General features: G+C 41.0%; 2 protein-coding genes across 2 annotated transcripts in view; one reads left to right on the top strand and one right to left on the bottom strand.

The window, feature by feature from the left end:
• Positions 1-239, bottom strand: part of LOC118417833 (mucin-like protein) — a 36,610-nt gene extending 36,371 nt beyond the window's left edge. Inside the window, exon 1 of the mRNA XM_035823582.1 lies at positions 202-239. The gene's annotated coding sequence lies outside the window, so the exon portion shown is untranslated. The remainder of the gene's footprint in view (positions 1-201) is intronic.
• Positions 240-5,081: 4,842 nt separating this feature from the next.
• LOC118417775 (zinc finger protein 431-like) lies at positions 5,082-14,357 on the top strand. The gene is made up of 9 exons (XM_035823488.1): positions 5,082-5,237; positions 6,037-7,042; positions 8,094-8,342; positions 9,688-9,903; positions 10,678-10,788; positions 10,987-11,101; positions 11,764-11,884; positions 12,262-12,311; positions 12,755-14,357. Exons 2-9 carry the CDS (start codon positions 6,077-6,079, stop codon positions 13,072-13,074), a joined length of 2,148 nt encoding a protein of 715 aa, XP_035679381.1. The 5' UTR covers positions 5,082-5,237; positions 6,037-6,076; the 3' UTR covers positions 13,075-14,357.
• The last annotated feature ends 591 nt before the right edge of the window (positions 14,358-14,948 follow it).

Raw genomic sequence — 14,948 nt, 5'->3', positions numbered from 1 at the left:
CTTGAGCTTCATGTAACGGCGCGGTCACATAGGTCGTGCGATCGTCGTACGATTTTGATGTGATAGGGACGATCTTCATGCGAAAAATACGCGCGACCCTCTGTCGATCTTAAAATCAGCCGACCTTCCTGCGATCGCGAAGTACGACCGAAGATCGTCGACAATGTGAAGGGATATAAAAAGGAGCGGCATTGCACATACCTGAATAACCGTACTGCGTAGATACTCCAGATCCCCAGTCTGATCTCTGAGATGTGCTGACGGAAGTGACAAACTTTACACTTTACTGAGTCGAAAGTATTTAAACCCTTGGCAACGGGTTTCCTTGTGTACGTTTGTTTACATGTCGGATTTAGGTAACCAAGTTCAACACGTTGTAAACTTATGAAGTACATCATTGTCTTCGTTTGACCGTAAAATGTTTCGGGATCAATCGTTGTAATCCATAAATCACATACTTATCGTTGATTACTGTAAGCAACGTAAGGTACGGTTAACTTATGTTCATTCATCTAAAAGCGGTGCAAATATCACAGGTGTACTTTTTATGATATTAAGGCCACAGCAATTAAATTGTATGGATGACATTCTACTCAGACTGCTAAAATAATGAGGTAGCGTGAAAATACAAGATGGGTAAAAAGCAAGCTTTCAAATTTTCAAAGTAGACACAATAAACGTTGTAACAAGAGTTGAAGTGACAAAGTATGGCACCACAGCTAACAAGTCACTTATGTGCTAGTGTTACTCTCCAAGCAGAGGTTAGGCTCCGGCTGGTTTCTTAAAAACATTTTGTAGTCGTTTTTATCGGGCTTTCTATTTTGTCATTTTTCTTTTTAGGTTTTGATACAGCAAGATAAAATAAAAAATAGAAAGCCCGGTAAAAACGACTAAAAAAACACGTTAAAAAACAGCCAGAGCCTAACCGCTGCTTGGAGAGTACGCTAGTGTAGTAAACGTGACCCTAGTGTGGTAGACTGCAGGCATCACTTGTCAAGTTGGTTACTACATTCATGGCTTTCATATTGGTGCCACTCTTACAGCTATTTCCAGCAAGTTTCACTTCTGCAACTACAGTCAAGGCTACCTCTCTAGTTTCACTTCTACATACAATTATTAGCTTACAACACAACCTATTTGCCCATTTTGGTCTATTTGACCACCCATGAAGAAGGAAAAAAATCTGTCTTTTTTTTCTGAAATCAGGCGAAAAATTAATAAGCGCGTGGATGTCATTCATAAATTTACTTGCTGTGGCCTAATGCTAATAAACAAACGCGATATTTTCGACGTGAGAAGTAGTGTGAAATAGGGTACTCTACCTGCCATTGTTAGGTTAATCTCTTGATAGCTACTTATAGACCCATGGGACGTTCAAGGACGTATTTACAGTCAACATGAAATTCATAAAGAAACAGCTGATCAGTTAAGCCGATGATGTACATGTAAGCAGTCTTAGGTTGTTCTGGGGTTGTTCAAATATTTCTGCAAATGACTTGTGTAGTAAATGGGGAATAAAATGCCAACTTGTCATTTATAAACGTGATATAAAGCGTACTGATTTCAGACTAAAGTTATCTTTAATAGTTTCCTTGGGAGTTCACCCGTGGGCGTGGCAAAACGCTACCAGCTGATTGGCTCATTTTGTGGCGAGAGGCATATGATTTAGACTTTCGGTTACTAGTATTGGTAAAGTAGCAGGCACCATGGTGGTACAGCGCCGTGAGGCGAAGTACTAGGGAATTGCACGGTCACCGGCCTTCCTCCCAACCAAGGAGGTTCCTCCTTGTCCCAACCAATCACCGCAGTCTTAGCTGGTGGTCGGCCAGGACATACATTCATTCACGGTTATTGGGTAAAGTAGCAGGCACCCTGTGGCGTTCAATTACGTTATGTAGCAAGTGGTAGGATGGAGCTGTACACAGGGGCTTGTCACTATATATATACACACAAATGTGTTTGAGTAAGAAACAGTACAGTAGTCTAGACCATTTGAATGAAAACATTTGCATTTGCCTGCAAATGTTACCTTCTTTTCTACTTAGGCCATGTTGATTGAATTAGATGGATGACATCCGCACGCGCATCGAGTCCAAGATCAAGGAATAAAATGTGAAAGCACTAAAATGAAGAATCTATTGTTTGGTATATCATATTCCAGTGCATTCAGTCATTTGTTCAACCTTCTTGATCACCTAGATTTCATAATGAACTCAATTTTTACTTTTGGCCAAATTCGTATTTTATTTACACGCTCGCATCAGTTTGGGAGTTCCAAGAGGATGTCATCCATATAATCTAATCAGTTCAGTTCAGTTCAGTTCAGTTCAGTTTTATTTGAGTCCAACTTGCACGTGCACTGTACAAACAGGCACATGAAATCTGTTGGCCCACAAGGGCGCTGCACATTAAGACCGTATAATGCAAGATAATACACAGGTAGGATTAAAATCAATTAAAATACAATTTCCAATAAAATTAAGATAGCACATACATTATAAAATCTACTATACTGTACAGCTCTTTGAGTAGAGTTTCAGTGCACGGGGCATGAAAGACTGGGCGTGCCTATTCGTCCTACTGAAAGAGGGAGTGGGTTGTTTAGGACGTCGCAGGCTGTAGTTGCTCTGTGTGGTAGATAAAAACTCATGTAGAGGACTGCCATCATCTTTCAGTATGTTTTGAATGGTTCGCAATGTTGCCTGATCTCGCCTCATGGACAAGGAAGGCAAGGACTCTACAGGTATCCCAATGATCTTACAGCAACGCTTTTGTATTCCCTCGAGCGAATGGGAAAGGTGATTAGGCAGCCCTCCCCACACTGGACTGGCATACTCTAACAAGGGACGAATAAATACCAAGTAAATGCGTGTAAGCACATCAGTAGACAGTCCAGACTTCTTAGCTACAGTTAAGTAGTACATTCTTGGACGAGCTTTTGACAGCATATACTGGACGTGTGCGTCCCAAGTCAGATCGGAGGAGATAACAATACCGAGGAGTTTGAATGAAGTAACACGTTGTATCTGTAGGCCAGCTATTGTCAGATGGGGTGGATTGGGAACATTTTCCTTGTTCCTCGTACTAATTACCATATCTTTGGTTTTCTTAGCATTCACAGAGAGGGAAAAACCTCCACCCCATTCAACAACAGCGTCCACAGCCTTTTGTGACTGACCGGGTAAAGACCCCATCAACAGTTCCGAATTAGTTAGATCATCAGCATATTTGACAGGCAGTACAGACTGAGGCAAACATACATCCAACGAGTTAATGCAGATAACAAACAATAGCGGTGACAACAATCCACCTTGTGGCACACCTGACAGTACATCGTGCGGCTTTGACAAACAGGATCCCCACTTCACTATTTGTGATCTACCTTCTAAGTAGCTACTGATTAATGTCCATAGTGATTGTCTGATGCCCATGTCCGCCAAGGATGACAGTAGTCGGCCATGGTCGATGGTATCGAACGCTCGACTGAAGTCGACGAAAACTGCGTGAATGTCCATCTTGGGTTTGGCATTGAGTGCCTCATGCCATGACTGTAGAATGTGGATAAGGGCTGTAACAGTAGATCGTTTCGCCATGAACCCATGCTGAGACGGAGCCAGATTCCTTACAGTGTCCTGTAGTAAGGCGTCTCGCAGAAGCCCCTCGAATACCTTGCTGACGCAGCTCAGCAAGGAGATCTGCCGGTACTCCGCGGGAAAGCTTGGTCTTGCCTTTTTCGGGACTGCTCTAACAAGAGCAACTTTCCAAGGCTGAGGGAATGTACCGTGACTAACACATGAGTTAAACAGGTCGCATATAATTGGTGCCAGTTCCTCGTGGAAGTGTTTCAGGAGCCAAGGAGGAATGTTATCTGGCCCGGCAGCCTTACTCCCGTTCAGCTGTCGTAGTTTTGACTTGATTTGACCGATAGAGAATAGTGGAAGACCATTTTCCGATAACAAGTGCTCAACGCTCTGTCCCGTAGGCACAACGCGTGTCACCCGCCTCCACACCGACGCAAAGTGGTCGGCTAGGGCGCCGCACTCCCGTTTCAAAGTGGCTGGGTCCGCGGTGTCAGCATCCCCCCTCATCCCTCCCATTCCAATCAGGGCTTTGATTGACTTGAACCACTGGCCAGAATTTGAGTTCATCAGCTGGTGAACTTCATTGTTGTAGAACTGGCGTTTGGCACTTTTAACAAGTTTTGCCACCGTGTTCCTCAGCTTAGAATAGGATTCTGTATCTGCAGCGCGGAAGGCCTGCTGTCTCGCCACGATTAGTTCCTTTATTGTAACAGTGATCCACGGTTTATCGTTGTTTGTGACTTTGACCCTTCTCATGGGAACAGCTTTGTCCAAAATCACTCCAAGCATTGTTGTTAGTATAGTAGCTTTAGAATCTGGGTCAGGCGCGTTGTACACAGGTGAAAAATCCACCGTATTCAACAACAGACCCAACCGCCTCATTCCTTCAGGTGTGCACCGTCTACGGGTGATGTAACGAATCGGTTTGGTTGGCCACGTTCCAGCTGACCACAAGATAGACTGATGGTCAGAGGAGCCGATTGGAGGCAGGTGAATAGGGGGTGGATACATGCCGTGAAGGTTTGTGATGATAGAATCCAGCCGGCTGTCACCCCTGGTCGCCATAGTGGCCTTATGGAAGCAACGTGGCCTTATGGAAGCTTTCTTGAGCTATCCTCTTTGAAAGTCTTCAACAAAAATACCCATTAAAATAAAGTTATTGCTGCACAAAGTATGCGGAAACACAAAAGAAAGAGGCACAATATGGCAAATATATATGGTACCTAATATTCAAGAATCATGTGGTATTTAATGGCATATTTAACGTTACATTCCATATGAATTTCATAAAGAAACAGCTCTGGTCAGTCAAGCAGAGGGTATGATGAAGGATAAATGTGTGATTAACGTTTTTTCTTGTTGGGGATGCATAAATGTTTCTCCTAATTTCTGGTGTAGTTAAAGTTGGCAATATGTACCGTTGTTGTTTATTTTGTTGTTTATCACCCCTCTTACTCCTCGTAGCCATTTTTGAACGTCCCGCGCAAATTAATTTTACCCATCATGCAGCGGGTGCTGTTGTGACCCAAAATGGCGACGTGAGGGAGTAAAAGACGGGAATTTCGGCGGCTTTTTATCACCAAACGCCGCCTTTCTTCTCTCCGTTAACCAAGAAAGGAAATCAGCTGGACAACGTAGAGACCTTTGCAAATGTCGGTAGGTACTTGCCATGTAGGAGAATGTTGTGAAACACGTTAATTTGGTGAAATAACTTGCACCGTTTTTGCCCCTCCCACTCTTAATAATATCTCGGTCAAGCACCGTGCGAAAATTAAGCGTTCATGAATCTGCACGACCTTACCAGCCGGCTTTGAAGCACAAGCGCTTTGTGACATTTTTAGCGATCGTCAAATATGTAGATGAATAAGTGGCTAATAAGAAAATGCGCCATTGGTATGGCATGCACGCAGAAAATCAGTTCAGGGCTCTCTAACGCAAAATGCTTGTCCTAAAGGCCTCAAATTACCCTCAATTTGTGGAGGTATTATTTATACAAGGGACCTTGTTTGGACATTATTTGTTTTAGACAAAGTCAGGAGCGCATCTGATTTCCACCGTTGAAAATATAACCTGGTCCTTCCATGCTGATTCAATAAATTTTACTGTAGAAGTTATATATTATTAGAACAGTGTTTTAATTTACTTGATGGTAGCGCGTTGGTTAATGTGTTTGGTTAGATGTTTACAAAAGAATGTACTGACACTGTATTAGCAATTCACAAAAGAATGTACAAGTCCATATTTTGAGAAATAATTGTGACTTTAAGTTTTTAAACTGACTTTTTGCCCCATGCGGGGCCATTTGGGGGTATATGAATGTAGATGTAGATGTAACTCAGTGGCATTTTGGTATTAGCAATATCTCAAAAACTAAAATGTTGGTCAGTGAAATAATCTGTATCTGAAGCATGTGTAGAGAATTAGATGTTGACTGTCGTTGCATTCTTTACCATAGGTCAGATGTCTAGGACATTGATGCATCGGCTTATGTTGTCATGGAAACAATGCCTGTAACCATGGAGATGCTGACGGAGCACCCGCCCATTGCGACTCCCGCAGAGTTGGCAGTGCCGTACTTTCGACTGCATGGCGTCTTCCAAGATGAGCAAATGGAAGAGTACACTGAAACTTTCCTCCTACGCCTCTATAGATGTAAAGCATGTCAGTTCAACAGCTTCCTAGTGGACAACTTTGTTTCGCATCTAAACAGCACGCACTTTGACACTGGTGAGAAGTCAAATGGCATACAGGAAAATGACATTGGCAAGAGCGCTGTAGAGGATATGCCTGGTGACATGCTATTCAAGGATTCAGCCTCAGAGAATGGTGACTCTAGAAGAGGGTTTGAAAAATCGGCACCTGCATTAAAGAGAAGCCTGTCTGATAGCGCCCTGAATATTCCGCCACGAAAGAGAGAAGCCCCGGAGAGTTCTTTGCCTCACAGCAGCAAGAGACTTCAGACCCGGAGCAAAGAGCCGAAAGCAAAGGTGCCCAAACCTAGCAAAGCAACCTCGCGGGTGAAGAAAACTCGCAAGGCCAAGCAGAAAAGGCAGGTGCAGGAGAGTTGGCAGAAGGACATCGGAAGGATACTGGTGGTACAAAATACCGGTGAAGGGGATTCTCACGATGACTCAGACGACGATTACGTGGGCTTCGACGAAGAGCCGAGCGAGAGACGTCAGCGTAAGCCGAGAAAGCCCCAGAAGAGGCCCAACTACATGAGAAAGAGGAACCCACAGCGAGGGCTGAGGCACTCCTGTAACATCTGTGGTCTGAAGTTCTGCAGGGAGGAAGAGCAGAAGCTCCACATGCAGTGCCACTGTGAGGGTGAGGAAGGGTTCAAGTGTATCCACTGTGAGGAGCGGAGTAAGGACTGGAGGAGGGTCTACAGACACATGTTCAGGGCTCATGATGTCCCAGCTCCGTATGTCTGCAAGGATTGTGGCTTCAAGTGCATGAAGGTAAGTATCAGGAAAATTTCTATAGCAATAGCACTACCACTCAGTACCAGGTACCATTATGGTGTTAGTTGCTTGAATAAGCATACTGCTTCACTTCAGCTGATATTGAACTTTGAAGATGGCTGTCTTGTTTGATGCCAATGACATTTTAGGATATCCGTACGATACTGTAAATGCAGAAATGTTCGCGGTGGATTAATGTTCGCGAACGTAAAACCACCGCAAACATTTTTCTATTATGGTATTAGACTGCAGAATATGGTGTTACTGCGAAATTAAAACCCCCGCGAAAAGTCCTTTTCCCTGCTACCACGAAATTAAATCCCCGCGAACTTAAATGCATTTACAGCATTGTGACTTCTTATATCATAGGTACTAAATGGACATACATGATGATGTATGTAATTTCTTCATGTATACATTCACTGCATGTATTTTCTAGAAATTATGTCTATGTAATAAACTAATGGTGAACACCTACGTTTTATTGCTTGTAAAGGATACTTAAGATAGGGTTCATCGCTGTGATGCAGGGCTCGAAATTCATTTTTGGGATTAGGTGCACTGGTGCACCCAGCTGAAAAAATTGGGTGCACCAAAAAATTTTTGGGTGCACCACTTAAATTGAAGTTGAATGTAAAAAAATCTAGTAACAAAACTTAGTTACAAGCTATCAAATTCTTAAACAAGTAACATAACACTTAGATGTCAAGAATATGATGTATACTAGTATACTTGATATCTTTCCATACATAAAACTAAGAAAATATTTAGGTGCACCCTGTGCACCCACTGAAAAAAATTGGGTGCACAGTTCCAATTTTGGGTGCACCTGGGTGCACCTGCACCCAGTATTTCGAGCCCTGGTGATGTATTATTACTCTTATAAGACTTTCATTTATTTGTTCAAGGTATAGGAGGATGAAATGACATCTATTGATTGGCTTTAAGTTTAACTATTTGTAAAGAACATATAATTCAGCGTGAGACTGCTATGTGTCATACAAATGTAGTGTAGTCTTATCTTCTTTCATTCATTCATTTATTCCAGGCTTGTGAGCATGAGCGACACCTCCTCATGCACTCTGACGCCCGACCGTTTAAGTGCGACGAGTGCACCAGCGCCTTCCGCTACCGCCGGAACCTCCTCCAGCACAAGAAGCGCTCCTGCAAGAGCTCCCCCAAGGAGTACATCTCCCAGAAGCACTTCCAGTGCCCCACCTGCCTCACCTGGTTCTCTGTGGAGGAGGAGCAGCAGCTCCACACCAAGTGTCACCGGAAGGAGGGGAAAGACTTCAAGGTGAGACTAGAAAGGAAGATACAAAAAGCTATCTGTTCATGAAAGAATCTGTGAGCAGTGCACAATGAATATAGTGGAAAATGAAACACATTTCATTTGTGAATGTCCCCGATTCAATGCCAAAAGAAATAGACTATTTGAAAGAGTTTCCGAAATCACACTTTGCTTTGATTGTTAACAAACCCACAAAAGATACTCTTTCTACTAAGATCATCGAATCAGTCTATTATAGAATATATGGACTATTTCATTTTAAACTGTCTTCAAAGAAGAAGTCAAACCCGCAATAGCAGCGTAGATTTAGTGCACTATTATGTACCGTATGTACAATCAACCACATGATGTCTTAAAGATTATTTACCACTATTCAGACCACACTTAATCGTTTCATGTTTTTTATATTTGTTCACTTGCAATTAGCCCCATGGGCATGAATTTGCAATAAAACATTTCTTTATTTACATTTCAGAGTTGTGCAGAAAGTGCACTTTGCCTACCCTTGACCTGTTTATTGGCAATATTTTTAAATAATTTTTTTCCTGGGCAAATTTTAATCATATTAGGCTTAAGGTTTCTGTTAGAGGGACTAAAGCATGTATTTTTTTCTAAAATCTTGACAAAAATTGTGACCTTTGGGATGCTTTGACCTGTAGTTGACCTCCAAATTACAGTTGCCAGACTGGACTGATCCATTAGAACAGGGGGTGAAATCATGGTATCATGACCATCTTTTGTAGCTCGTTAAAATGTCGGAGTTGCTTTATTAACCAAAACAAACTTGACAAATTCAGCTTTGCAGTGGGGGTAAAGACTTGCAGTTTGAAATGTAGGTAATATAAGGTCAAACCTGTATTAGCGGCCACCTTTGCATAGCGACCATCTTGCCATTGCGGTCACTTCTTGTCGATCCCTTGAATTTTTCCCATTGACCTAAGCCATTGAGTGGCCGTATGCCACCTTGCGCCAGTTTAAAATGGTAGTTTGCGAGGATTTGGAGTTCCCGACAGGGTCATTTTGGCGGTAACAGAAGGTATGCGTGCCTGGAACGTTAGCGTCTTTGTCAGCAAATTTACCAAACATTGCGCATGGCAATATCAATCATTTACGGTAGATTTGACTTTGGCAGGGTGGTGAGAAAGATCAGTTGGTACTGAAATCATGTGTAACTTATTGCTCATGGTCAGTTGATCAGGATTTTTTTTATAGTGGCCACCTGTCTATAGCAGCCACATTTCTCCAGTCCCTTGCGTGGCTGCTATAGACAGGTTTGACTGTATTTTTAAGTGATGGTTTTGCATGGCTTTACGGTTTACCATGTATTGTTTTACCACTCCCTCCCCTCAAGTGTCTTCACTGCGATCACATCGAGACCGAGTGGAACAAGGTGTTCCGCCACATGTACCGGGAACACAACATCCAGGGTCCGCACGTGTGCGTCATCTGTGGGTTCAACTCTCTGAAGAGGGGAGACCTGAACAGGCACATGTCTGTCCACACTGCCGACAAGCCGTTTGTCTGCGAGATCTGTGGGAAAGGATTCAAGCACAAAAGGAACAAGGAGGTGAGATACAATGGGTAGTTTGTGGCAGGTGGAACATTAACAGATACCAATTATACAAATGAGTCCCTAATTTGCATAATTTATGTAAAAGTGCCATAATTCTTCTTCTAACTATAATCTGTCATGTTGTTTTCGTTAACTCAGTTGTTTATTTTTGTTCCCACAAAGACATGACCATTGTATATTCAAATGTTCACCACTTTAAACCTGGACATAAAACATCCTGTTATTCCTTGCTATTATGGCTGTATTATTTAGAATTACTGGCAAACAGATACTAAACCTACATGTTGTGAAATTGTCTTATTTTTTTGTTCATATACAGTTATGCTGTGTTATTCAGAATAACCAAAGTTATTTACACTCGAATGCAGTGAAAACACCTTGTTGTCTCCATGACAAATATATGAGATATCGTTTTGGATGTGTCTGTCTGTTTGTCTGTCTGTCTGTGTTTCCAGATTTTTGTAGTCAGCACAACTTACGAACCTCTGGATGAATTATGATGATATTTGGTATGTGAGTAGTTTGTGGCAAGTGGAACATTAACAGATACCAACTATGCAAATAATTCCCTAATATGCATAATTAATGTAAAAGTGCCATAATTCTTCTAAGTGGTAAATGATTGGACAATCAACATTGTGACCGGTGTAAGTTAAAGGTGTAGATAACCAAGCATAATTTATGTAAATGTAGAAGTCATTTACATAATCAGACTATTTCATTGAGATATGAGGTCTCTGAACCCTTGTTCCTGAACTGTTAACCCAGGCCCATAAGAGAGACATGCACAGTGATCACCCCCAGGTCAGGAAGCGCACCCCGCCTGATGGCCCCAGGCTCAAGTGTGACCATTGCACCAAGACGTTCAAGGACGAAAAGGTAATTACCAGTTCATCAACAAAAAAGGAAGCACATCAAGCTCTGTTGGGGGTTAAAATCAAACATACAAGGCCAAGATGATAATCTATTCATTTTCTAATAGGTCCAACATCCAGTCTACTAATTTATTATTTTTTTTCAAGTCCGTTTATTACGGATTGGTACAACAAGAAAAAACTCTATTGTTTTGTATTGTAGATCCTACAGAAGCACCAGATTGTCCACACTGATGAGAAGCGGTTCATGTGTGACGTGTGCGGGTTCGCCACGCGCAGGAAGGCAGGGCTGGAACTGCACATGAGGACTCACAAAGGTAACTCTTGTGCTTAGCTCCTAGGTTTTGGAAAATCTTTATGGTTAAACTATATCAATGGATGCAACTTAAAGACAGGCACTGATTTCAGTAAGTCATTACTTTTGCATTCCTAGATATGTTTACGATACATCAAGGAAATGAAATTCCCTGTACACTGTAAATCTTCAAATCTTTGTGTTGGTTTTATTTTGCAGTGTTCGTGGTTGTTCTCTTCATTATGAGAGCATAACCCCTTGAAAATGATTTTCATACATAGGAAGAGCAGCAAAAAGACTAAAATATGTGACAGTACTTCTGAATTGTTTCAGTAACTAAAGTCCCCTCATCTAAAACAACTGAATTTACACGTTTGTGAAGATTAGACATCCAGGTATCGTTAACATTGAAGAAGAATCAATCTTTACTTCTGGATACTTTATTTTTATACAGACGTTATAAAAGGCATCCACCTTTAAAAGGTTAATTCTTCTTCAATGTTAACTGAATTTACAGTTCATAATGCAGATTTGCCATACATACCCAGTGCTGCTAGTTAGACTGCGGGACTGGAGAGTAAGGGGGTGAAGTTTGCCATCGCTGATTACATTCTTATGGTTGTTCCTTCTGACAAACTCAAAAGTGATAATCATCCATTGATGGATTCTTGTGCATTGTTGCAGGAGACAAGAGGTTCAAGTGTGAGTTCTGTGACTACGCGACCGTGGACCGCAGCTGTCTCAGGCGACATCGTTGGAGACATAAGGATGAGAACCCTTACAAGTGTAACTGGTGTGACTACAGGTATGGCCATACCAATTTGACTTGCTGGCTCATGGATTTAGATGGATAATACAGAACTAGAAGAACATGAAAGCAAAGTTTAAAGAAAAATTATCTCGGTAGCCTGGTATCTAGTCATATTATAGCTCCCAAGTCTCTTCTGTCCTCTACTACAAATTTGTGTACAGGACAGAAGAGACTCGGGAGCTATAATACTGCTGGATACCAGGCTATTATCTTTCTTGGTGCAGTTAGTATTAACGTACTTGTAGTCAGATTCAAGTTTCCTCTGAGCCCTGTTTTGACGTGTAGATTCATTGGATTGAATATATATTTCTTTCTTATATAAAATGTTTTTGACTTACATGTAGCTAATTTCCATTTCCTATCCTCCTCAGTTGTATACAGAAACAATGCATGGACATCCATGTAAGGAAAAAACATACTGGTAAGAAAACTTACCTTTTCAAAACATTTTCAAGTTGATACAGATTGAAAACCAGCTACTGTATATCTTTTGATGTAGCTTTGGTGCTCTTGTCAGTTTTATCTATGAATATGGGCTATAGAATTTGACAGCACAGATACCATGCTGTTTTTTTTAACTTGGAAGATTCAGATAGATTTGCATAATTAGGTATATTGTTTTTGCACATAACTCTTATTATATATACAAATTGAAATTTACCTCCCAACTTTCAGGTTAAGCAGCCAGCATTACAACATGTATCATAGTCATGAGAGTAGAAGCATCTTCTTTATCAAACTGCTGATTTTTCATACAAACTAGCAAACTTCTACTATATCTATATGTCTGTGGCCACGATACCAGTGCCCACAGTGTATGGTTTTGTTACAACCTGAATAAAGTAAAACATTTTTACCATTCAGGTGAAATGTATCGTTGTGACATGTGCGACTTCAAGACTCCGGTCCGCCAGGCGTTCAACAAGCACAAGCGCGCCCACGCGGAGTCTGCCGCTAACATGGAGGGCCACCAGTACCCGGGCGCGCCCGTCCCCAGCACCACCAACCCCCAGGAGATGGTGAGTGCAGTCAACAGTGTGGAGACAGTGGAGGGGATCTATAACCTGCTGTATGGGCAGCAGTATGGGCAGGCACAAGCACTGCAGCTGACAACCACACCACGCCAACACCCGGGGCACCATGAACACAAGAGGGAGGAGGAGCGCTATGTTAGTTGTGACTAGAGTTACAACTAGGGGTGGGTGTACCGGTACAAAACTTGTAGGATTTTAACACGCCAGTCGAATGTAGTCCTCCATAAAACAGATTTCTTTATAGCTTAATGCACCATTGTTTTGAGTATCATCCATTCACAAGTTTTCACGTACTGTATCAGGTTCAGGTCTGGTCCTGGACCTGAACCGGACCTGGATTTTTGTGTACCAGTACCCACCCCTAGTTAGAACCGTACAAAAACATACTGTAAGTATTGTGATATACAGGTACCGTATCATGTGGCCAGTAAGCAATGTTTCCCTATTATAATATGCATATTAATGTTATTATCTCTTTTATGTTTCTAATGATAAAAATTATCATGTTAGATTTATTATCACAGTAACAAAGAGAGAATCATTGTAATAACTTAATTCCTGTTTAGGCTTAGCTGTGAAAAGCAGAGTGTAAGAATGATTTGTCTAGTAAGTATTATTGGACTCAAGAATGTCTTTAGTATATCGCATATAAATGTGTGGCACTGATAGCCACACTGCAGATACATGTATGTGTCAGGTATAGGGAAATCAGTTGTACAGACGTTAGTGTGAACATATATATTAATATTTTACACTATTATGTAGGGCTAATGCTTGAGCATGACTTAATATTCTTCCTGCTATCTAACACTGCAACCAATCGAGAATTGGTACTGCATGTAGTTTGTGTAGTATCCAAACAGCTACATGTACTTTAGTGTGCTAAAGGTAAAGTCAGTTTGCTACCTTTTTAAAACTGCCATATGGCAACGAACTGAATGAAGTGTTTCTGGATATTTACTAGTTCTCTATAAAGGCTTAGCAACACTTCTGTTTAAAAAAAAGAAAGAAAAAAAGAACTCATGCCATTTTTGTGAAAGCACTGAAACATCCTCCCAAAATAATGTACTGTTGCTGAATAAGTGTCACTAGTACAATAAAGCATTGTATATGCTCCAGTGTAAAAGAGGCAGTGAAATTACCAAAGATCAGGAGTGAGCTGCCTGGGAACATGTCTGTGGCTTTTTGACTATGATATTATAATCATGCACATGTATATATGCAGTAGAATAAAACCAAATAGTATATCGGTCACTGAAATTTAATTTAATTTCGTTTTTGATAGTGGAATATGTTGACATATACATGCTATATGCACCCTGTAACTTTTGCTGTGTATGATATGAATAGTTTGTGACATTAATGTAGTTACTAGTATAGTCAACAGATCAGGAAAATGTTGAACTACATATGTATAACTTATTAAACATAATATTGAAAGATTTGTCAAGGCTTATCGCTCAACAAGTGTACATGATAACTTTTTTTTAACACTAAGGCCACACCAATTTAATTTCTTGGTTCACGGATTTTTTCATAAAAAATATGGAGCGAAAGGGCGAAATAAAAATAAAAATTGTAAAATGGTTGGGGTAAAGGTAACGGCTAATCCAAAACATACAGAAAAAAAGTTTTCAGCTTGAAAAAAGTACAAAAACACTATTATTGTACAGTAACAGCACCTGTACCCACACTTTAAGGAGCTTATAATATAAAGGCCAATTTGCTACACCAGGAAGTTGATGAATGGTTTCATTAATGGTGAAAATTTGCTGAGTGGTAATTTTTATTTTTATTTTTTTTTTCAAAAAATAGGAGCGAGCGAATCCGTGAACCAAGCAATTAAATTGATGTGGCCTAAACAAGCCAATCGTGCTTTTCAAGATGACAGGAAGGCTCTAATCTTTGTCCTCATCAACTAGACTCCATTAAAAATGGATGCTGGGCAAAATCCTGATTTTCTCTAGGAAAGACAAAATTTTAATGCACACAGTTGTATCTTTGCGCAGTGCCAATTCTCAGTT

Source organism: Branchiostoma floridae, chromosome 6 (assembly GCF_000003815.2).
Source record: "Branchiostoma floridae strain S238N-H82 chromosome 6, Bfl_VNyyK, whole genome shotgun sequence".
Lineage (NCBI taxonomy): Eukaryota > Metazoa > Chordata > Leptocardii > Amphioxiformes > Branchiostomatidae > Branchiostoma > Branchiostoma floridae.
The sequence above is the reverse complement of the archived record's forward strand: the minus strand, read 5'-3'. Positions and strand labels throughout refer to the sequence as shown.

Coding starts and splice junctions, on each gene's coding strand:
- LOC118417775 (XM_035823488.1), top strand. CDS start 6,077: ATGGAAACAATGCCTGTAACCATGGAGATGCTGACGGAGCACCCGCCC. Junction 9,904..10,677: donor AGCACAAAAGGAACAAGGAG/GTGAGATACAAT, acceptor CTGTTAACCCAG/GCCCATAAGAGAGACATGCA. Junction 11,885..12,261: donor TGTAACTGGTGTGACTACAG/GTATGGCCATAC, acceptor TATCCTCCTCAG/TTGTATACAGAAACAATGCA.